We start from the raw sequence: 20,171 nt of genomic DNA, 5'->3' as shown, positions 1-20,171 counted from the left end.
GTGGTCCCCTTGTTGCGTCTTCCTCCTTCTGGACGATGAAATTGTCTGCAAGGCAAGTGAGAAATTTGTTGGACCTGATTGACTCCCAACAAATATCTGGATAATTGACATTACCCATTATTACTACTTCTTTCCTTTCTGAAAGTTTGGTCATCTGTTCTTCTAGTCAGTGCTTCCAGAGAGGGGGGGGGAGGGAGAGGGAGAGAGGGGGGGAGGGAGAAAATCTCATTCAGTGACCTCATATGAATATTGAAGAGTATGCATGACAGAATACAATCCCGAAGCACCTCACAGAGTTGATCCCAACTTAGTGATAGAAACTCCTATCAGAGTTAGATTATTCGATCAGAATAGATTAAATCACCAAATAACTCCTCTAACACCAGCTCATAAGTAAGAACCTGGTGGTCAGCTGCATCAAAGGTTGTTGATATATCTACATCCAATAGTAAATGATCATTTACCAACACAACTAAGAACATCTCAGTTCTAAAACCAGGCCTGAAGCCACTCTGAAATGAAGGAAGGGCAGACGTATCATGTAAGGAAACCTAGAGCTTCTCTGCCACCACACACTCAATCAACTTTTCTACCAAAGCCTAATTGACTAATCCATCGTTAGCCAGGATGGGCACAGATCAAGAGTGGAGGTGGTAGTTCTTACGATCCCCACCATGAATCCTGTCAGCATCCATTGGCAAAGTCCATTGGAATCTATTAATAAGAAGATGAGGTAATATTACGTTAGGGACAAGTTAAACTTAGGTATTTGCAGATGATTTAATGAAACCTAAGTGCAAATGCCGTATTTTTGGAAATTAGCATTTGCCACTATTTAAGCTATTAACTTTTAAGTATCCTACATGAATTACCCTAGAACAGGGGTAGGGAACCTGCGGCTCTCCAGATGTTCAGGAACTACAATTCCCATCAGCCTCTGTCAGCATGGCCAATTGGCCATGCTGGTAGGGGCTGATGGGAATTGTAGTTCCTGAACATCTGGAGAGCCGCAGGTTCCCTACCCCTGCCCTAGAACTTCTATCTTTCCTTGTGTAACTGTTTTAGCTAATTACACAAAGTCTCAAGGCCTCTGTTAATATAGAACATACTTGCCCTAATTCATTGTTTATCTTAGAATTAGGCTGGAAGAAGATACAGACTAAAGGCAGGAGCCTGTGTCTCTCCTTCTGTCTTGGTAACACGCAAGATTTATGGCATGATATCATCACATTGTTAGTTTCTCTGTCTGAATGCTGGAGCCAGTAAAACAGAATTGAGGTAGTAAAACTTGAATGTCAATAACGTCATATTACACCATGTGAATTACTTACAGAACTGTTTCCCAACCTATGGGTCAGAACCCAAAAGTGAGTTGCAAAGTCTCTGAAAGTGACTCACAGGCCAACCCTTCCTAATGGTCACTCCACCCTTTCCATTGCTGTTTGATCTTCTGCATAGTATCTTCCATATTATACATTAGCTGGTATTTTTTCTTCACTGCATATACATGTTCATCAAGCTAAACATGTCCTAATGGTTACTAGAGTGAATTTCTTAGAATCTTAGGGAGGATTAGAGGGATTAATGGAAAAGCAGAGTGTGATCAAAGACTGGAATGCAACCTCCATATGCAAAAGCTGTGTATGTCAGATGCCACTTGTTTGGGGTTCATAGTGGGGGCAGCTGAGCCCTTTGTGTGATATTTGTTGGTTTCTCAAGAGCATCTTGTTAGCCACTGTAGGAAATGGAATACTGAACTAGATGGATCATAGTTTGCATAAGGTGCTAAACAAAACTTGAGCCAACTAATGTGTGACATGGAAGATACTTGGGTGCTGTGTGGTTTCCGGGCTGTATGGCCGTGTTCTAGCAGCATTCTCTCCTGACGTTTCGCCTGCGTCTGTGGCTGGCATCTTCAGAGGATCTTCTTCTGAAGATGCCAGCCACAGACGCAGGTGAAACATCAGGAGAGAATGCTGCTAGAACACGGCCATACAGCCTGGAAACCACACAGCACCCAAGTGATTCCGGCCGTGAAAGCCTTCGACAATACATGGAAGATACTGTTTAGAGGGTCCACCACACCAAGTAAATTTGGACTTGTGGGCTACTCTACTGAAAATTTTGGGAACCACTGAATTATAGTATAATTTCAAGTCCTGTATCCAAAGAGCCTGTGTCAATATAACTTAGAAATTTTAATGATAGTTGGTCTTTCATAGAATCGTGGAATCAGAGTTGGAAGAGACCACAAGGGCCATCAAGGCCAACCCCATGCCATGCAGGAAGACACAATCAAAGCATTCCTGACAGATGGACATCCAGCATCTGTTGAAAAACCTCTGAAGGAGGAGACTCCAGCACACTCCAAGGCAATTTATTCCACTGTCCAACTGTCATGAAGTTCTTCCTCATGTTTAGGTGAAATCTATTTTACTGTACTTTGAACTGATTATTCCTTGTCCTAGTATCTGGAACAGCAGAAAACAAGCTTGCTCCCTCTTCAATATGACATCCCTTCAAACATCTAAACATGGCTATCATGTCACCTTTTAACCTTCTATTCTCCAGACTAACCATGTCTAGATCCTTAAGCCAATCCTCATAGGGTACAGAATCCAGACCTTTTACCATTTTGTTTGCCCTCCTCTGGACCTGTCAATATTCTTCTTGAATTGTGATGCCCAGAAGTGGATGCAGTATTCGAGGTGAGATCTGACCAATGCAGAAGAGAATGGTACTGTTATGGCTGTCAAACTGGACACTATACTTCTATTGATGCAACCCAGAATTGCATTGGCTTTTTTCACTGATGCATTCCACTGCTGACTCATGTTCAGTTTGTGGTCTACTAAGACCCTCAGATCCCTTTCACATGTACTGTGGTCAGGCCAGGTGTCATCCACCCTATACCTGTGCATTTCATTTTTTCTGCCTAAGTATGGTATCTTACATTTATCTCTGTTGAAATTCATTTTGTTAGTTTTGGCCCAGCTCTCTAATCTGTCCAGGTCATTTTGAATTCTGACCCTGTTTTCTGGGGTATTAGCTACCCCTCTTAATTTGGTGTCATCTGCAAATTTGATTAGCATGCCGTCTATTCTATCATCGAAGTCATTGATTAAAAAATGTGAATAGCACTGGGCTCAGGACAGAATCCTGTGAGACCCCACTAGTCACTTCTCTCCAGGATAAAGATGAGCCATTGGTGAGCACTCTTTGGGTTTGGTCAGTCAACCAATTACAAATCCATCTAACAGCAGCATTGTCTACCCTACATTTTACTAGCTTACATGCAAGAATATCATGGGAGACCTTGTCAAAGGCTTTCGTGAAGTCAAAGTATGCTATGTCCACAGCATTCCCTTCGTCTACCAAGTTTGTCACTCTATCAAAAGAAGAGAGATAAGATTAGTCTGCCATGACTTGTTTTTGAAAAACCTATGTTGACTTAACCTTCTAAGTGCTTACAGACCATACGTTTAATGACCGGCTCTAGAATCTTTCCTGGTATTGATGTCAGGCTGATGGGGCAGTAATTGTTTGGGTTCTCTTTTTTCCCTTTTTGAAGATGGGGACATTAACCCTCCTCCAGTCTGCTGGGACTTCCAGGAATTCTCAAAGATTATTGCAAGTGGTTTTGAGATTATCCCTGGCAGTTCTTTTAATGCCTTAGGATGTAGTTCATCAGGCCCTGGATATTTGAATTCATTTAAAGTAGCCAGGTATTCCTCTACTATCACTTCATTTATTCTGTGCTGAATTTTCCCTACTGCATTTTCTGTTCCATTTCCCCCTGGTTAAGCCATAAATCAAGTGCTCTTCCACCCTGCTACCAAACAATGGCACAGCTTAGGATGCCGCTAAGTATAAAATGGTATATAAAACCCAATCAAGACACCCATGAGAAGATGAGTGATAGAGCACAGAGAGGAAACAGTCTTATTATAGCCCTGTGCACAGGTTATGATAAGTACACATACAATCTCTGCGCAGCGTACATTTGATTTTTATAGCTCTAATGATTTAAACATAAAGTCCCAATTCACATTACCAAACTTGATTTTTCTTTTGATACATCTTTAGTAATTCTCATATTACATTCATTGCATGTGCAGCTGAACATGTGATTTGTGTGTGTGTTAAGTCCTGTTAAGTCTCTTCTGATTCCTGACAACCCTATGAATTAATATCCTCCAAATGTCCTATCACTAACAGCTCAGGTCTTGCAAACTGAGGGCTGTGGTTTCCTTTTTTCCTGCTGCCTTCAACCTTTCCTAGCATTACTACCTTTCTTTATGTGATCAAAGCACAACATCCTCAGTTTGTCATTTTAACTTCAAACATGTGACTTAAATGTCAGCCTTTATCCACATGCCGGCTCACAGTTTCATTTGTAAAGTGAATGTGTGCTAGGTCTTTCTTGAAAACAGATCTATGCTCATACATGCAAGTGTACATGTATTCACTATTGAGTCAAACCATTAGACTCTCTGTGCATTTTGCCTCATAGCAGCTCTTTCATGGGTGTAGCAACAGTCTTTGCTGACCAGCCATCTACCTGAAATTGAAGAATGTGCTCTCTACCCTCACAAAAGATGTTTTAGGGATAAGGATAAACTATCATGGACGATCAACTACATCAGTGTGGGAGGATAGGGAAGATTCAGTTTAAAAATGTCTGCATGAAAAAGGGAAGTGTGGTACTAGGGATGACAGACTCTCAGGGGATTACCTGCTTCAGGGCCCCTCCCTCTGGCACTGTTGAGCCACCTGGCAGGGGAACTTACTGTTGGAATGAGAGAAACTCAGCAAGTCTGGACATGGGCAGGGGGCGGGGCTGTTGCTATCTCTCTCTAAATATATGTTATCTCTTGGTGGGATGTTCCTCTCTTCGCCTATACCTGGGAGCTGCCCTCTCACCCCTCCTCCTCTGTCAGTATCCACTGTTCTTTGTCTCATGGACCTGCATGGAGTCAGACGCGTCTACAGGTCCTCTCCTGCAGAAGCAAATATTCCATACTCGTGCTCAGCACTCATATGATGCTGGAATAGCTGGCCACTTGTTTAGGGAAGTATATTCTTTAGATTAGGATTTCTATCTTTCCTTCAACAGTAACAAGAATGTAAATGAATGTAAGTTTTACCTTTTTGGAATTTACTTCTTGAGAGGACTGATTTTTACTGCACTCAATATCACACTTCCATGACTGGGCAAACTTTGCCATTTTAACTAATATACCCAACACTTACCAGTAAAAAACTGAGTTCTAGGCCTGTTACCAGCAACATGATGGCATCATTTTTGGTACGTACTGGAAGTGACTTTGATATGTCGCCAGTGACAGAAGTGTAAAGCCTCTAGTCCTCCCTGCCTGCCCCAATTCCTGGCAACTCTATGTGGCACACGGACTGGTTTGAACACTTCCATCTTTGCTGTTTTCTATGTAAAACAGAAATCAAATGGCAACTTAATGACTAACTAAGAACATAAGAACATAAGAACATAAGAACAAGCCAGCTGGATCAGACCAAAGTCCACCTAGTCCAGCTCTCTGCTACTCGCAGTGGCCCACCAGGTGCCTTTGGGAGCTCACATGCAGGATGTGAAAGCAATGGCCTTCTGCGGCTGTTGCTCCCAAGCACCTGGTCTGTTAAGGCATTTGCAATCTCAGATCAAAGAGGATCAAGATTGGTAGCCATAAATCGACTTCTCCTCCATAAATCTGTCCAAGCCCCTTTTAAAGCTATCCATGTTAGTGGCCATCACCACCTCCTGTGGCAGCATATTCCAAACACCAATCACACGTTGCGTGAAGAAGTGTTTCCTTTTATTAGTCCTAATTCTTCCCCCCAGCATTTTCAATGAATGCCCCCTAGTCCCCCCTGCCTGCCCCAATTCCTGGCAACTCTATGTGGCACACAGACTGGTTTGAACACTTCCATCTTTGCTGTTTTCTATGTAAAACAGAAACTAAGTTTACTCCAGTTTAAACATTTGGGAGTCAGAGTTCACTCCTTCAGAGGAATAGTATGAACTGAAAATATCATGTACTGGAAGCAGCAAATTCTGACTCTGGTTAGTCTTAAAGGTGCCATTTGATTTCTGTTGAACATTGAAATTTACCATTTTTCATTGTATATGTCAACATCTGCCCATTACCAAACACTTACCACAATAATGGTGTTTAAATTCACAGTGAATATTCCACAGTGCAATCCTATATAAAGTTACTCCAGTCTACTCTGTAATTTCAATGTGGGTAGATTGGACTGATTGCATAGATTCTATACCTGGGCACATTCATGCACACAGAATAATGTCCATTTTCAATTCACTTTGCAACTGCATTTTCCTGTGTGGAATGGCAAAATCCACTTCCAAATGATTGCTTCTAACCTCCACACCAGCTGTCTTCCCTCTGCAATCTTGATCCATATGTCCTTCTCTGCCCCAACTTGGTTTTCATACCAGGTGTGTCTAGTTGGAAGAGAAGGACACATGGGATTGCAATGGAAGACAACTAGGATATAGGTTCAAAACTGCTACTTTAAACTGAATCTTAACTCCCCACATTATATATGAACAGGGATGTTTGGTAGTGGGTCTGCAACATTAAAAGTAGTTAGTATATGGGAGTGGTTATAGTCTGAGTTTGACACAAATACTGAATCTGTCATGATGCTCCCTGGGGCCTACTAGGCTAGTTGTTTATTTCTCAGCATGTACTTCAAAGACTTATTGTTAGGAGGCAAAGTAGTGTAGTAGTTAGAGGATCACAATCCAGGAGAACAAGCTTAACATTCCCAGAGGGTTGCCAGGTTTCCCCTGGCTTCCAGCTGGGAATGGGGTAGGGTGTCCAGATCCAGGTTGGAAAATTTCTGAAGATCTGGTGGTGAAGACTGGGGAGGACAGGGAATCTGAAGTGGGGTACAATGCCACAGAGCCCCCCTCCAAAGCAGCCATTTTCTTCAGGGGAACTATTAATCTCTGTAATCTGAAAATGAGCTGTAATTCCAGAGGATCCCCAGGTCTCATCTGGAAACCCCCAGCATTCCAAAATCCCCACTATGCCAAGCATGCTGGTGGCTTTTGACCAAGCACTGGCGTAATGTCCATTGGGCAAGGTGGGCAGCTGCCCAGGGCATCACCTTGTGGGGGGCATCAAAATGCTGGGTGCGTTTTTGGGTATTTTTTGTGGTTTTCCATTTTTGGCCTGCAGGGGGCGCAGTTTTTAGGCTAGCAGCCCCAAAATTTCAGCATATCATCAGGAGACTTTCCTTATGCTACTTCCCAAGTTTGGTGAGGTTTGGTCCAGGGAGTCCAAAGTTATGGACTCCCAAAGGGGGTGCCCCTATCCCCCATTGTTTCCAATGGGAGCTAATAGGAGATGGGGGCTACAGTTTTGAGGGTCCATAACTTTGGCCCCCCTGAACCAAACTGCACCAAACTTTGGGGGTACCGTAAGGACAGTTTCCAAATGATACCCTGAAATTTTGGTGCCGAAACATCCAAAAATGCGCCCCCTGCAGGAACATCCCAGAAATTTGCCCAAGAATGTTTGTTTTGCATTGAGTTTTCTGTATTGCTGTCCATGGGGGTTGCAGGCTGGGGGGAGGGACATTTCTGAAGGCACAGTCTCAAAACTTTCAGGGTCTCATCAGGAGACTGCCCTGATGATACCCCGCAGGTTTGGTGCAGTTTGGTGTAGCCCCCATCTCCTATTAGCTCCCATTGGAAACTATGGGGGATGGGGCACCCCCTTTGGGAGTCCATAAATTTGGACTCCTTGAACCAAACCTCACCAAACCTGGGGAGTAGCATAAGGACAGTCTCTTGATGATATGTTGAAATTTTGGTGCTGATATGTCTAAAAACTTCACCCCCTGCAGGCACCAATGTCCTGGTGCAAAAAAAAATTTGGTTGTGGTGGAGGGCCGCCCATGGGGGGCGGGGCATCCAACTCAGGTTTTGCCCAGGGCTACAGTTTGCCCAGGGCTGCCTCGTTACGCCCCTGCGACCAAGCAATCTGTCTTTCTCAGCCTAATGTAATTCATAAAGTTGTTGTGACAAAGAAGTTGAGAAGGGAGAAATAATTATGGATTGTGCCCCAAAGTGAGTAAAGGTATGAAAAAAATGTGATAGATAGATCTAAACTAGGGAGTCAATGAAGCAGAAATAGATTTAATAGGAGCGTGGATCCAGCAGGCCAGATCACCCTTTGGGCAATTTTGAGCTGCTTTAACTTGCTTCTCCAGCAGTAATGCTGGATACAGTATGATCCCTAGGCTCTTAACTGAACCAGCAAGTGTGAGCTGAATCACATCTCACTTGGGAAGCACAGAATCCTTTTTAAAAGCCTCATCACCTTACCTCTGCAACCGGCAACAAAAAGCAGGGCTTTAGAAGTAAATTGTACCTAGACTCTGATATGGATAAGTATCTTGGCCCCAAGCCTAGGGCCTTACAGGTAAGAACCAGTATTTTAATTGTGCCTGGAAATAGATGGGTAGCCAGGGTAGACCTATCAACTTGAGTATGCATGTTGAAAATGTCAGTCTGAGAGATGCACTGAAAACACCATGTTTCATTCTTGCTATGAAAGAATGGAGTAAAGAAGCAAGGCCCTTATTTAAAGATAATTTTTTTACTGCTTTCCACATCAGGAATATAAGCAGAGGTGGGATGCAGCCTATTTGCACCTATTCGGTAGAACCACTTATTAAAATTATCTCAGTTCGGAGAACCGGTTGTTAATGATTAACTCCACTAGGGACAAGGGGGTAATCTCTGTCCCTGGGTACAACAAATCTCGTTAAGTGGGAAATGCAAAATCACCCCCCCCATAGTTCCCTGCGGCCCCCCTTCCGCCATGGCACCCCCCACCCCACGGCGCCAACCCTCACCCCCACACACTTACCTTCATTTCAGAGAGAGGTGGGAATTGGCAGACAATCCCTAAGTTGTCTCTTTTCTGCAGCAGATAGCTTTTGCCCTTAACAAAAATTGCTACAGTAATAGCCAAGTAAAAGGGAACTGCACCTGGGCGCACGTGCCCTGCATCCTTGCCACAGCCCCGCCCAGGAATGCCCCACCCCCGGAATGCCTGGCCACGCCCCCGTTGTGCCCTGCCCAGCCCCACTGGCACTATGCCACTGTTTGAACCCCACCACCATCAGAACCTGTTATTAAAATTTTTGGATCCCACCACTGAATATAAGAGACTGTACTATCTGTAAAATTGTACTATCACAGCTGATAAGAATTTTATTGTGTCTTACTACAAGGACATTTTAGTTATAAACTTGATTAGTTATGAGCCTTTACTCAGATTCCAAAGGTATCTGTGTTTTGTGATCTTTTGCTCTGAAGATAAGTTGGACCAGCCATTTTAAACTTCGAAACTGAGTTAGTTTATTGTTGCCCTTCACTGCGGTTGTCACCTCAATGTTTATTGTTGCCCTTCTTATTCAGTTGCTGATTATCTGAACTGAAAATCCCAGTTTATCATAGGCTTATTTAACTACAATTACCTCAATTATGTCTTAATGGTCTCTGTGGCTAAAAAAGGACCTTGGGTTGCCATACTGACCCTAGGAAGGTTATTATGTTTTGTTTGCTTTCTTTGATGTAACTTAAGATACAGTTGTCTGGAAGAATCAGAGTAGCATCAATGTATGCTTTGGGAGTTTCCATGACACAAAAGCAGCTTTGAGACCCTATAGCAGGGGTCTGCAATACAGTGCCTATGGTCACCATGATGCCTGCCAACATCTTGCCTAGTGTATTTAGAAAGTGGGTGTGGCCAGGTAAGCTTTTGATTGGCTGTGCAGATTTTTAAAAAACGTTGCCAACACAGCACAAGGATCTTCACTGAGTGATTGGCGGTAAATTGGAACAGCCATTTTTTGGCTGCTTAAACTTTCTGCATCAGCCATTTTGTGACAACTATTCTATGCTTGCACCCACCATGCTGTGCCAGAATTTCAAAGGTGTCCACAGGCTCAAAAAGTTTGGGAACCACTTTTGTATAGAAATTGTTCTGATAAAAGACTTTTAAGTGCTTGAGATTACTGGGGCCAAACCAATGGACGTTTAATAGAATGACGTAAATTAGCAAAATGCTACTTGACTTTCAGAAGCAGCTTCTGCTGGTGTAGTGAGGAAGTCCCGCATTACCCCTATTTGCCATTGCTTATCCCAAAATATTGGTTCACAAAGTAATCTGTCAAAAGGTTCCCAAATCCCACAATGGAAGAGATGATCCCCTTTCGTTAAAAAAAGGGGGAGGGAGGAGAAAAAAAAGCCTCAGCCCGCTTATAAATTAAGCATTCAATATTTCTTATAGAATACAAGTACTACTTTTTTGTACAAAAGAATTACAATATGATTTTTTCCAAAAAACATATAAAAGACAGCCGCTCTTCCTCAAATACATGAGCTAATGATAAAAGACTGGTTTTGCTGTGTTCATATTTCAAAGTCGCTGTTCCTCAGAGGCTAGCAAGGGGGAAAAGCGCCTGGTGCACCGGTGCATCCTCTGCCCCTGTCCCACCCTGGAATGCCCCTGACATGCCCCCAGAATGCCCTGGCCCACCCCCACAGGCGTGTGTGTCCGATGCGTCGCATGCCCTGCCCCCTTGGAGCTACACCTCTGCTGTCCCTTTCAATGTTAAAAAAGAACAAGATTGTGGCAACCTTTCTCCTCTGAATGCAAATGTGAATCACTCCCTGGACTGAATGCAAATGTGAATCATGTTCTGCAGGGAATGCAAATGTGAATCACTCCCTGGACTGAAAAACCCCACCTGCAATACTATACTATCAACCACACCTTGAATAGCAAGTTCCACCCAAACACTTACTGATTGGTTCCCCACCTGGGGACATGACAATTTATACCCCACTAAAACATTCCCTTCTCACTGGACATAGCGTGTAACAGACTTCCCTGCGATACACCTCTGAAGATGCCAGCCACAGATGCAGGCGAAATGTTAGGAACAAGATCCACCAGACCACGGCCACACAGCCCAGAAAACCCACCACCACCCAATTAGGATCTATACTTTAGATTAATTAAACTTTAGTATACTTTTAGCCTTCCAACTCTGCCTATCAAACCAAGGCTTAGAATGCAAATTATGTTATGTCTATGATGATAGTTAATAATAAACCTTTGTAGATCCACTAACATCTTATCATACTCCACTAAACATAGATCAATTGACTCTGCTGTCAATAATGCCTGGAAGGATTTATCAAGGTGGCCAGACTTCTGGTATTCCACAAACATCTAAGTGCTCGGTCCATTTAACTCAGCATATATTCCCCTCTCCTTTGAGGATATAATGATGTATCCTTTCAGGGTGGGGGGATAGGGCTGAAAACTCAAATCTTAAATATAAGTGGAAGATGGATACTATCAGTTTATATTGCGATCTCAAATAATTGAATAAATTGGGAACGGTTCCCTGATACTATTATGTAATCGATAACACTTACTTTTCCTCTGGTCCGCTATGAAAATTCTGCTCACTAACTTCAGTTAAATACTTAAGGTTTTTTTTCGATTGCATCTCCATTCCAAAAATTAATTCCATATGCTTTTCCCCCCTTATTTTTGGTTTCTCCCATGTGTGCGACAAGTAATGTAACAGCCTCCTTTGATTTTTTACCTTACGACATTAGAACTTACCAGGATATTTAAATTATGAGATTCTGGTGGTAACTTTTTCTAAACAGTTGCTTTATCAAGGCATTTTGAAAGCTAGTCAAGGCACCCAGAAGCAGTGCAGCTCTAAGCAGATTTGTACTCTTCTAAGTCAACTGAAATAAAATGGGCTTAGGATAGGGTGCCAGGAATTACAACTGATCTCCAGACTAATGAATATCAGATCTTCTAGAGAAAATGGCTGCTTTGGAGGATGGATCTCCTGCCATTATACCCCACTGAAACCCTTCCTCTCCCCCAAACCCACCCTTCTCAGGCTCCACTCCCAAGAATTCACCAACCTGTTTTTGGCAACCCTAGTTTAAAGGAGTGAAATTTTGTTTAGGATTGTACTAGAATAGAATCGCAAGGATTGCAATGTAATCCTAAGAAAACATTTTGGGGAGTAAGCAAACCCCAATGAATAGACCTAGCTAGGATTCTGTTTTGGATCTCTCTCTCTCTCAGTGTGCCTGCCTTTGTAAAACTGTGTAAAGCATCAAACAATATTGCTAATTCTTAAGTCAAATAAGAATTGTGTTATTAGCAAGTACGTAGGTGACTGTGGCAGCTATTATATGTAGCAATGAGATGGAGACATCTGCACCAGAATACCTAACAAATACAGACCAGAGTATTACAAAAAGTAACAGTCTATTTATTGAAGTTTGGGTTTTTTAACTTCTGTAAATGATCTTCTAAGAGACAATCCATTCAGGGTTACTACCGCTCATGGCTCATTGAGAGTAAATGGGACAAAGGTTGCATGTGAGAGCTGTGTTTCAGCTGACTACAAAGGGCACATTTTTGAAGATGTAGAAGTACCACATTTCTCCTTCCTATTCTTTTAAACGAAGTATTATTTAAATAAAAGTCTCATATGACAAATCCTCAGTGTATATGTTCTCATCATATGTGTACTTGTACTCGTAAATAATTTACTAAACCATTATGTAACCAAGAGTAATTTAAAATCTGACAGTATAATAAAGCCTTATTCTGTTTCTGAACTGCTTTATTATAGTTTTTGTCCACTTCAGGAAATGAGTCATAGCAGTGAGTGAGAAAGGAGAATGAGGGCAATAGTTGTGTAATGTCATACTTCAGTGGAGCAATTGATCTGTGCTCTATAAAATAGTAACTTATATTTTAGCCCAAGATTCTTGCTTCATCCAGTTTGGTGCGCAGCTACTCAGATAAAATTCGCTGCTGAAGCAAATGGTTGAAAAATCACATTAACAACCTGATCTGAAGGCCAATGAAACATTTTGTCTAAATTTTAACTGAGGCTTTGAAAGAAGAAGATATGAGTCTAACTGTTGATTACAGAAAACCTGTATCAGGACTGCATACTCTTTGCATAGAAAGCCTAGATCCAGGGACTTTTGTTTTCTGAACTCACTGCAACAGATAATAATTAACATTGTGCATTATCAGGAAGAACCAATAATTCAGATTGTACCTTTTCAAAATATAGCTAAAAAGTATATTTTCCCCCAAACATGCTGTCACCAGAAGCCTGATTCTCTAACGCACAATAACTCTCTCCTCATTTTGCAAAGCAATTGCATAAGGGTGGGGAAGGTCAAAAGAAACAAAGAAAAGCCTGGGTGGGAGGGAGAAAAGGGGAAAGGAACCACAAACTTGAGTATTTACCAGTCCTCCTAATGCCCCAGTTGCTGCTTTTGCAACTGTTTTTGCTACTATAGAAAATCCTTCCTTGAATAACTAACAAACCCTTCCTTACAATGGTTTCTGAATAGTTTGGCAGGATTAAGGGAAGTCTTGGTAGGCTCCATTGGTCCTGATGGGAACCCTGGGCTAGATAAATCTGATGTAAAGGACAGTTGTGCCCTGTAAGATCATATATGAATGGGGTCCCAAAAAGGTTTTCCTAAAAAGGGTTAGAATTTCAGCATTTGGAGGACTTCAATTGGCTCACCTGACTTCCAATTAGTTTCATTTTGAATTCGTTATTACTAAGCATGACATGTACCAATTTTCAGCAGGCAGCATCCTGGGTGAGGAGGGAGAAACAGTGTGGGGTGGAACATCATACTCAGACAAAAACCTGGATGTGATATCAGAGAATTCCATATTGCCATATGGAATCCCCACAGAGTCTTTAGAGCATCATTTAATGTGCTGGTCATGTTCAGGTTTTTGTCTGAACGCGAGACTGGTAGGGAGCCAACTGTTGCTAAAGCCTGTCAAGCAACCAGGAAACTGAATGGCATCACAAGCAATGGCATCACACCACTATAGGAATCTCTGAAAAATCTACTGTAAAACTTCCCCCAGAAGTGATGTCAATGCTCCCCAGGAATTGTTGAAAACTCTACAGCTTTACCATAGTGCCTGGCAAGGCATAGAAAAGAGTGATGTTCATTCATAAAATACAAGACTCGTTGAGTATGGGAGATCTCCACCCTAGCAACCTCATGACAACCCTGAGGCAGCCCAAGGAACGTTATGTTCCTTATTCCACCCCAAAAGCTGTTGGGGATACCAAATTCCCGCCTGGCATCCCTAACTACTTGCCCTAAACTTTTATGAATGGACTAAATCGTAGATTGCAATATTTATGAACTGTATTTTCAACCCGAAAACCGTGATCCCAAAGACGTCTTCCAATAATTAATAGCCAATACAAAAACACACTAATGGTAACGCGTTAGCTACAAGAGGGGTTGATTCTGCCTCTGATCTTATTCAGAAATAAATTAGCACAGACCTAACATAAGAATAATATCATGTAACTCTTATTTGCAATTGAGGAAACCAAGCATAACCTATTCCAACCTAAGCGATCCACGTTAACAAACTCGGTAAACAGTCGCCCTTCTTTATATTCCATCTAAACACTCTGGGCTTTCGATTTTCGCACGCATGTCCGAAAAAGACAGTCGTCGTCCCTATTATAGCGAGCGTCCCTTTATGCCAGGAGTAAAGATGGCGGTCTGATTATCTCCTCCCAAGATAGTGCCCACACTAAAGATGGGTAGTTGAGGAAGTCCCTCCCCATTTCCTCTGCCATATAGCAGTCCTTTCTCCGGGTTGCCTCATGGCGGAAGGTGGCACTTCCTGCTCCGACCCGGGCGCATAGGGACGGTGTGTGCCGGGAAACTATCAGATGGTTGACTCGTCGTGAGCTGACGGCTCTTGTGGGCGGGGGGACGCACGTCGGCCAGTGGCTGCCGTAGAGCGGAGGCGGAGAAGCCAAAGAGAGGAGCAGGAACAGCCCAGCCGGAAAGCGAGAGACGCCAGAGGGACTTGCTGTGGGCCAACCGGCCGGTCGGCAGGGATGGAAGCGGAGAAGATGGACGAGAATGAATGGCGCTACCACGGCGAAGGCAACAAGAGCCTCGTCGTCTCACACAGGAAGGTAAAGGCGGGCGGCACGAGCGAGCGAGCGGGTGTTGCGCGCTAGTCCGCTGATGCTCTTGCACCGGTCCCGTGTTGGGCACCAACGGCTGCCTCCATCCCCCCCCCCCCACCTGCGCTCTCTACCACGCCATGGGGGGGGGGTGCGGGGGGGGGGAGGATATCCTGATCGTTCCGATCGGGCGGTTTGGCCGAAGGTGCGGGGAGGGATCAGAGGAAATCCTCTCTCGCTTCCCCCTCTTTTTCTTCAGAAATCCGGACTGGGAAGTTGAAATTCCCTGCTGCCTCCTTCCCTTCTCCGTGAGGAGGCTGGCGTGTAGCAGCGGGATGGAAACTGGCGGAGGAAACTGGCGGAGCATCTTTGCTCTCGTCTGTCGGGCGATGGGGCAACGTGGGGGCCAAGTCTCTCCCCCTTCTCGCCTTCCCGCGAATGTCAAACTTTTGGACTTCAGGTTTCGAAAAAAGTATTCACCGGATGTGTAGAAAACAAACCGGAGACTGGTGAAGCTTCACAAAAAGTGAACGGCTTTCGAGGTCTGGAGAGCCCATTTGGCACGTGTGCATGGTGACCTGATGGGTTATTAGATACATAGCCTCTGCAGGCACGGGTACTTCTCCCTGAACTCATAGTGACTGTTGTCGCTTTATGGAAATCCTAAATACACCCTTTTGCATCCTTGGTCACACTTGAGCCTGTTGTAAAAAGAGTGATTTTCCACCACCCACCCCCAGGTTGCAACCAATTCATGGTGACCTCATAGGGTTTTCAAGGCAGGTGATTCAGTGTTTTGAGCACAAATTATTCCTCAGGGAAGTAGTTTATAATCAGATTACAGGTTTATTTGGGCATGTGAATTCTGATGAATATGCATACTGTTTTTTTCCTTTAATTGTGCTTGAATGCTTTCTGCCCCCTCCTATGTTACACCATGATTATTTCACTTGCCCCATGACATCAGGTAGGTCGAGCTTTTGCGCTAAGACTTTATTTTAATCATGGAAAAACTATCCTTTTTCTCTTTTTTCCTGATCTCTTCGAGAAGTTTTCAGAAAGCATTTATTTTTGCTTCATAGATTAATACTACAGTTTCATCCTTGAACATTAAAATGATCTACAAACATTTCTCCAGGCACATTATTAATGTTCCTGGACAAAAGGACAGCTTCCGGAAGCCCGTGTTTATGAATGTTTTGCAAACCAAATGTTTTGCTGGCAAACATTGAATGTAAACCATTGAATGTTGGCTTGGTGTTGAGTATATTTTCAGTAAGGATAGTTATTTTATCTTACTGGGATTCTGTCATTTCCTGCATGTGTTCATTCCTACCACCTCGTATGATCTCTCTGTTTTTACATACACTAGTATTATGTCAGTGAGAGTGAGCACAAACTTGATAGCATAGAATTTGATAATGCTGACATTTGTTGGCTTCCCAGAATGTGTCTGTATAAAGCTAATCTATGGGGTTTTTTGTACATAGTAACCTACTTTAGCACTCAAAATTAGCCTTTAGAGACAGCTATAGAATTCTTATTTTCATAAATAGGATCACACACAGCATAAGAGAAAGTGTTCTTAACCCTCTGTCTGAAAGTTCTGTCAAAGATCCTGATAATTTCATCCTTTTTCCCCTTTCTGCCTTCACCAAATAAAGTTAGACACTTTATTTTATCAGAATCATCTGCACAACTTGTGGGACTCAATTTTACACCAAGAACAGCATTGAATTAGATGTGTGGTTCTCAAACTTCAGCCCTGAGTGCCCCCGTTTTGATTAGTTTCCCCCCAGATTCACCAGCTCTTTCCTTACCACCATATACCTCATGCCAAACATGTGGAAAACCATGGATGTCCCATGGAAGCTTCCATGCTCTTGTGTCTTCAAAACAATACAGTGAGAGCCTTAGCAACTGAATTAGCTGAAACATTTTAGTGTAATCTACAAGATTCTGTTAGGCCCCCAATTCAAATTAATTTCATCCTCTGGAAGATAATGTTGCATTGGAGGCAATAAGCAACTTCCATATTGGTAAATAACTTTGACATAGAGGCCAGTTGAGTAGGAAGGGTCCTGAATTTTTTTTTCAGAGAAACAGGAATAAAGACGAGTGTGCCACACAACCAGAGTTTCCAGTAAGTCATTTGAAAACCAACACTGACTGCTTGTTAAAGTCATTTGCTTTGGAAAACAGTGAAAACCAGTTCAGTTTTCTGTTGCAGGTAGTAAAGGAAACTGCTTTAGGACCACATTTTTGGTGCTAATCATCCAAATAGAGTCCCTGAAGCTGGTTTCCCACAGCCACTCAGCATATTCTCTGGATAGTTCTCTGTGGAGATCTGGCAGCTAGATGATGGTAGTAGCTACTTTATAAGCACCTGCCTTTTGAAAGTCTTACTAAGGGTTTGCAGACTCCTGGATTATTCTTGCAGCCCCAGTTTGAGAAACACTGAACTAGAGAATTATGTTGCAAATGAGGCTATGGGTGTTCTGTTCAGTTTGATGCAACAGTAACTCTAAGTGTCATATGTAGCTTCAGTGAAACTGCGTGAACTCATGGACAATATACCCCACTAAACTTTCCCTTCTCACTAGACACAGTGTGAAACAGACTTTTCTCTGTGATACACCTCTGAAGATGCCAGCCACAGATGCAGGCGAAATGTTAGGAACAAGATCCACCAGACCACGGCCACACAGCCCAGAAAACCCACCAGAATCACAGAGCACTGTTTGCAAACAGTTTTTGGTATCAGTTTAATTTGAACAAAGGTCATTAATAAAATTGTGCCAGATACTAGATTCTGATAGTAAATACATTGAATCGTCTGTTGTAGTGTTTCAAGTTTTCCAAAGTTCTAGTGCCAAAGTTTGAGAATATGCTCCTTGTAGCACTAGCTGTATGGCAAATGCATGTCTTGGTGCAATAGATTTTTCCAAGGGTTATTTAGATTGACGGCATGTTCTAAATTCAATAGATGTGATGTCACTTTGAGAAAGAAGGCATTCAGCACTGCCACTAATGTCATGTCAGCTGGCCCATGCAGTTTTTTGGCAGCGGCTAAGTAGTCTACCAGCTAATTCCTGGTGATCCAGTGATCTCTCCTTAAGTTGCCTGGCTTGCTTTCACAAAAAGCAGTGGTATTCACTCCGTAGCTTACGTAGGATCACATTACGTAGGATCACATTACATAGGATCACATTTGTTACCAGCATCCCCAAAATCTCCATGTGAATATAGTGTGCACTGTATTCCACTCCATTAAACATCCAGATAGAATAATATAATATACAACTGTTAATATTAAACATAACTTTTAAAATTACCATTTGTATTTGTAGGGCTGTTTTCCTTCTCACCTGTTGAACTTTAGCCAAACCTGAGTATCTAGTATAAGAAGGCTTCCCTTTTTGCCTTGCTGCTGTCCCCTAGTATGAGATACAGTAGGTCATGTGGAAGAGTAAGATTGCCAGTGTGCTGGGAGGAGAGGGAGCTGGCTGTGGAGAAATGGGAGTAAAACCACCACCACGCCACTAGGGCCAACTTGCTCTTTTCTTGGGTGGCTGCTGTGGTGGTGGTTTTACTCTCTTGTCGGTAGCCACCTCCCCAGTGCTGGGATAGAGGCTACATAGATAGCAGGGAATTGTTGGAGAGGACAAGCTCTTTACTTCTGTCTCTGGCACAAGAGCCACAGCTCTGGGAGGCTTATATCCTACCTGTTCTCCAGTTCCTCTTGCCAGAACTGTCTTAAGGGGGGAACCACCTGCCAACCATAAGTCCTGAAGGGGAACAACTTTGCCCACTTTTCTGGAACATAGGAAGGGTGCCAGATTGGGCAGGAGTTATAGATAGCATTTCAGAAAGCCACATGTGGCCTCTGAGCAAGTAACATTGACTTAAGTATTTCAAAACTCTTGTTGATTAGGTGCATGCAAGAATGTCCTGGAAATTATGGGATGTTTTCCGAAAGTGCGCAGAAATCATTGTACATAGTGCGTATGAGGATAGCATAGTTAATCTGGGCACAATGAACAATTGGTGTTTGCTTTCGCAAATGAGCTCATGATAAAATACAAGTAGCACAGTGAGCTTGTGTTGACAACAAGCCTATTTTTCCTGGCATGTTCATTTGTCAAACGAATGGGATTTGCAATAGGACATTGTACTTAGATTTTCTGCTGTGGAGGTAGCTGCCAGTGTGAAATAATGACTTCCTGAAGCTGGAGTTTCTGGTGAAAAAAAAATCTACATATTTATAGTCAGCTTCTGCCAGTAAATTTTCAGTATACTAACTTTCACTACACGTATAAGTGAATGATTACTGTAGGCATTTTTGTAAAAGGGCATAAAGAACAGTTAAAATGAATTGCAGAACAAAATCTTCTCCTTTGATGTTTGCTTTTTTGCAATGTTGCACCTGACTGCTTTCTGCAAGGCAAGGCAAACCGCTTATAAGTCATATTAATGTAATTCATATAAATAAATATGAATTACAAGTGAGGAATTGCCCCAAAATGTTGGTTAGTAGGTATGGAGGTGTGTGCGCACAGGGAGGTTTCTCAGCTGCCCTCTTTAAACTTTCCTGCCAGCTTCTAATTGCTGATCGGGAGAGAAGAACCCCCACCCCTTTTCTCTATTTCTCCCTGAAGTTTCACTGGTCAGAAGCTAGCAGGACAACTGAGGCAGCAGTTTAGGAGGCCTGTGGGTAAGAAGGAGCATTATTTGAATTGCTGAATTTGTTCTTTAGTGGGCACCTAACTAAGGCTTAACTATAGAAAATGCTGATATCTTTATTCATCAATTTGCTGGAGAAATGTTTCTTTATAGAACAGTTGTTCTCAAGTGTGGTAAAAGTGGAGTCTCCCAAAGTAAAGGAAAGAAATGAAAAAAAATAATTATCCTGGTGGTCATTTGATTGAAGATGTGTGGCAATAGCATCCAAAAAGGCTGTCACAAGTTGATTTAGTAAAATTTGAAATCCACAAGGGAAAAGTGCCAAGGAAGAAGGGCATTTGTTTCATTACTATCCCATATTTCACACACAACTTGAACAAGGGGAAAGGAGAGATACG

The 20,171-nt window shown here is 42.7% G+C and overlaps 1 protein-coding gene across 1 annotated transcript in view; it reads left to right on the top strand.

Annotated features, from left to right (window-relative positions):
* Positions 1-14,779: 14,779 nt before the first annotated feature.
* The window catches only part of IPPK (inositol-pentakisphosphate 2-kinase), a 28,334-nt gene continuing 22,942 nt past the window's right edge, over positions 14,780-20,171 (top strand). The window contains exon 1 of the mRNA XM_048488027.1: positions 14,780-15,099. Coding sequence (XP_048343984.1) covers positions 15,019-15,099 — 81 coding nt within the window. The 5' untranslated portion in view covers positions 14,780-15,018. The remainder of the gene's footprint in view (positions 15,100-20,171) is intronic.

Source organism: Sphaerodactylus townsendi, linkage group LG03 (genome assembly GCF_021028975.2).
Source record: "Sphaerodactylus townsendi isolate TG3544 linkage group LG03, MPM_Stown_v2.3, whole genome shotgun sequence".
Taxonomy (NCBI): domain Eukaryota; kingdom Metazoa; phylum Chordata; class Lepidosauria; order Squamata; family Sphaerodactylidae; genus Sphaerodactylus; species Sphaerodactylus townsendi.
This window is presented reverse-complemented; position numbering and strand designations above follow the sequence as displayed.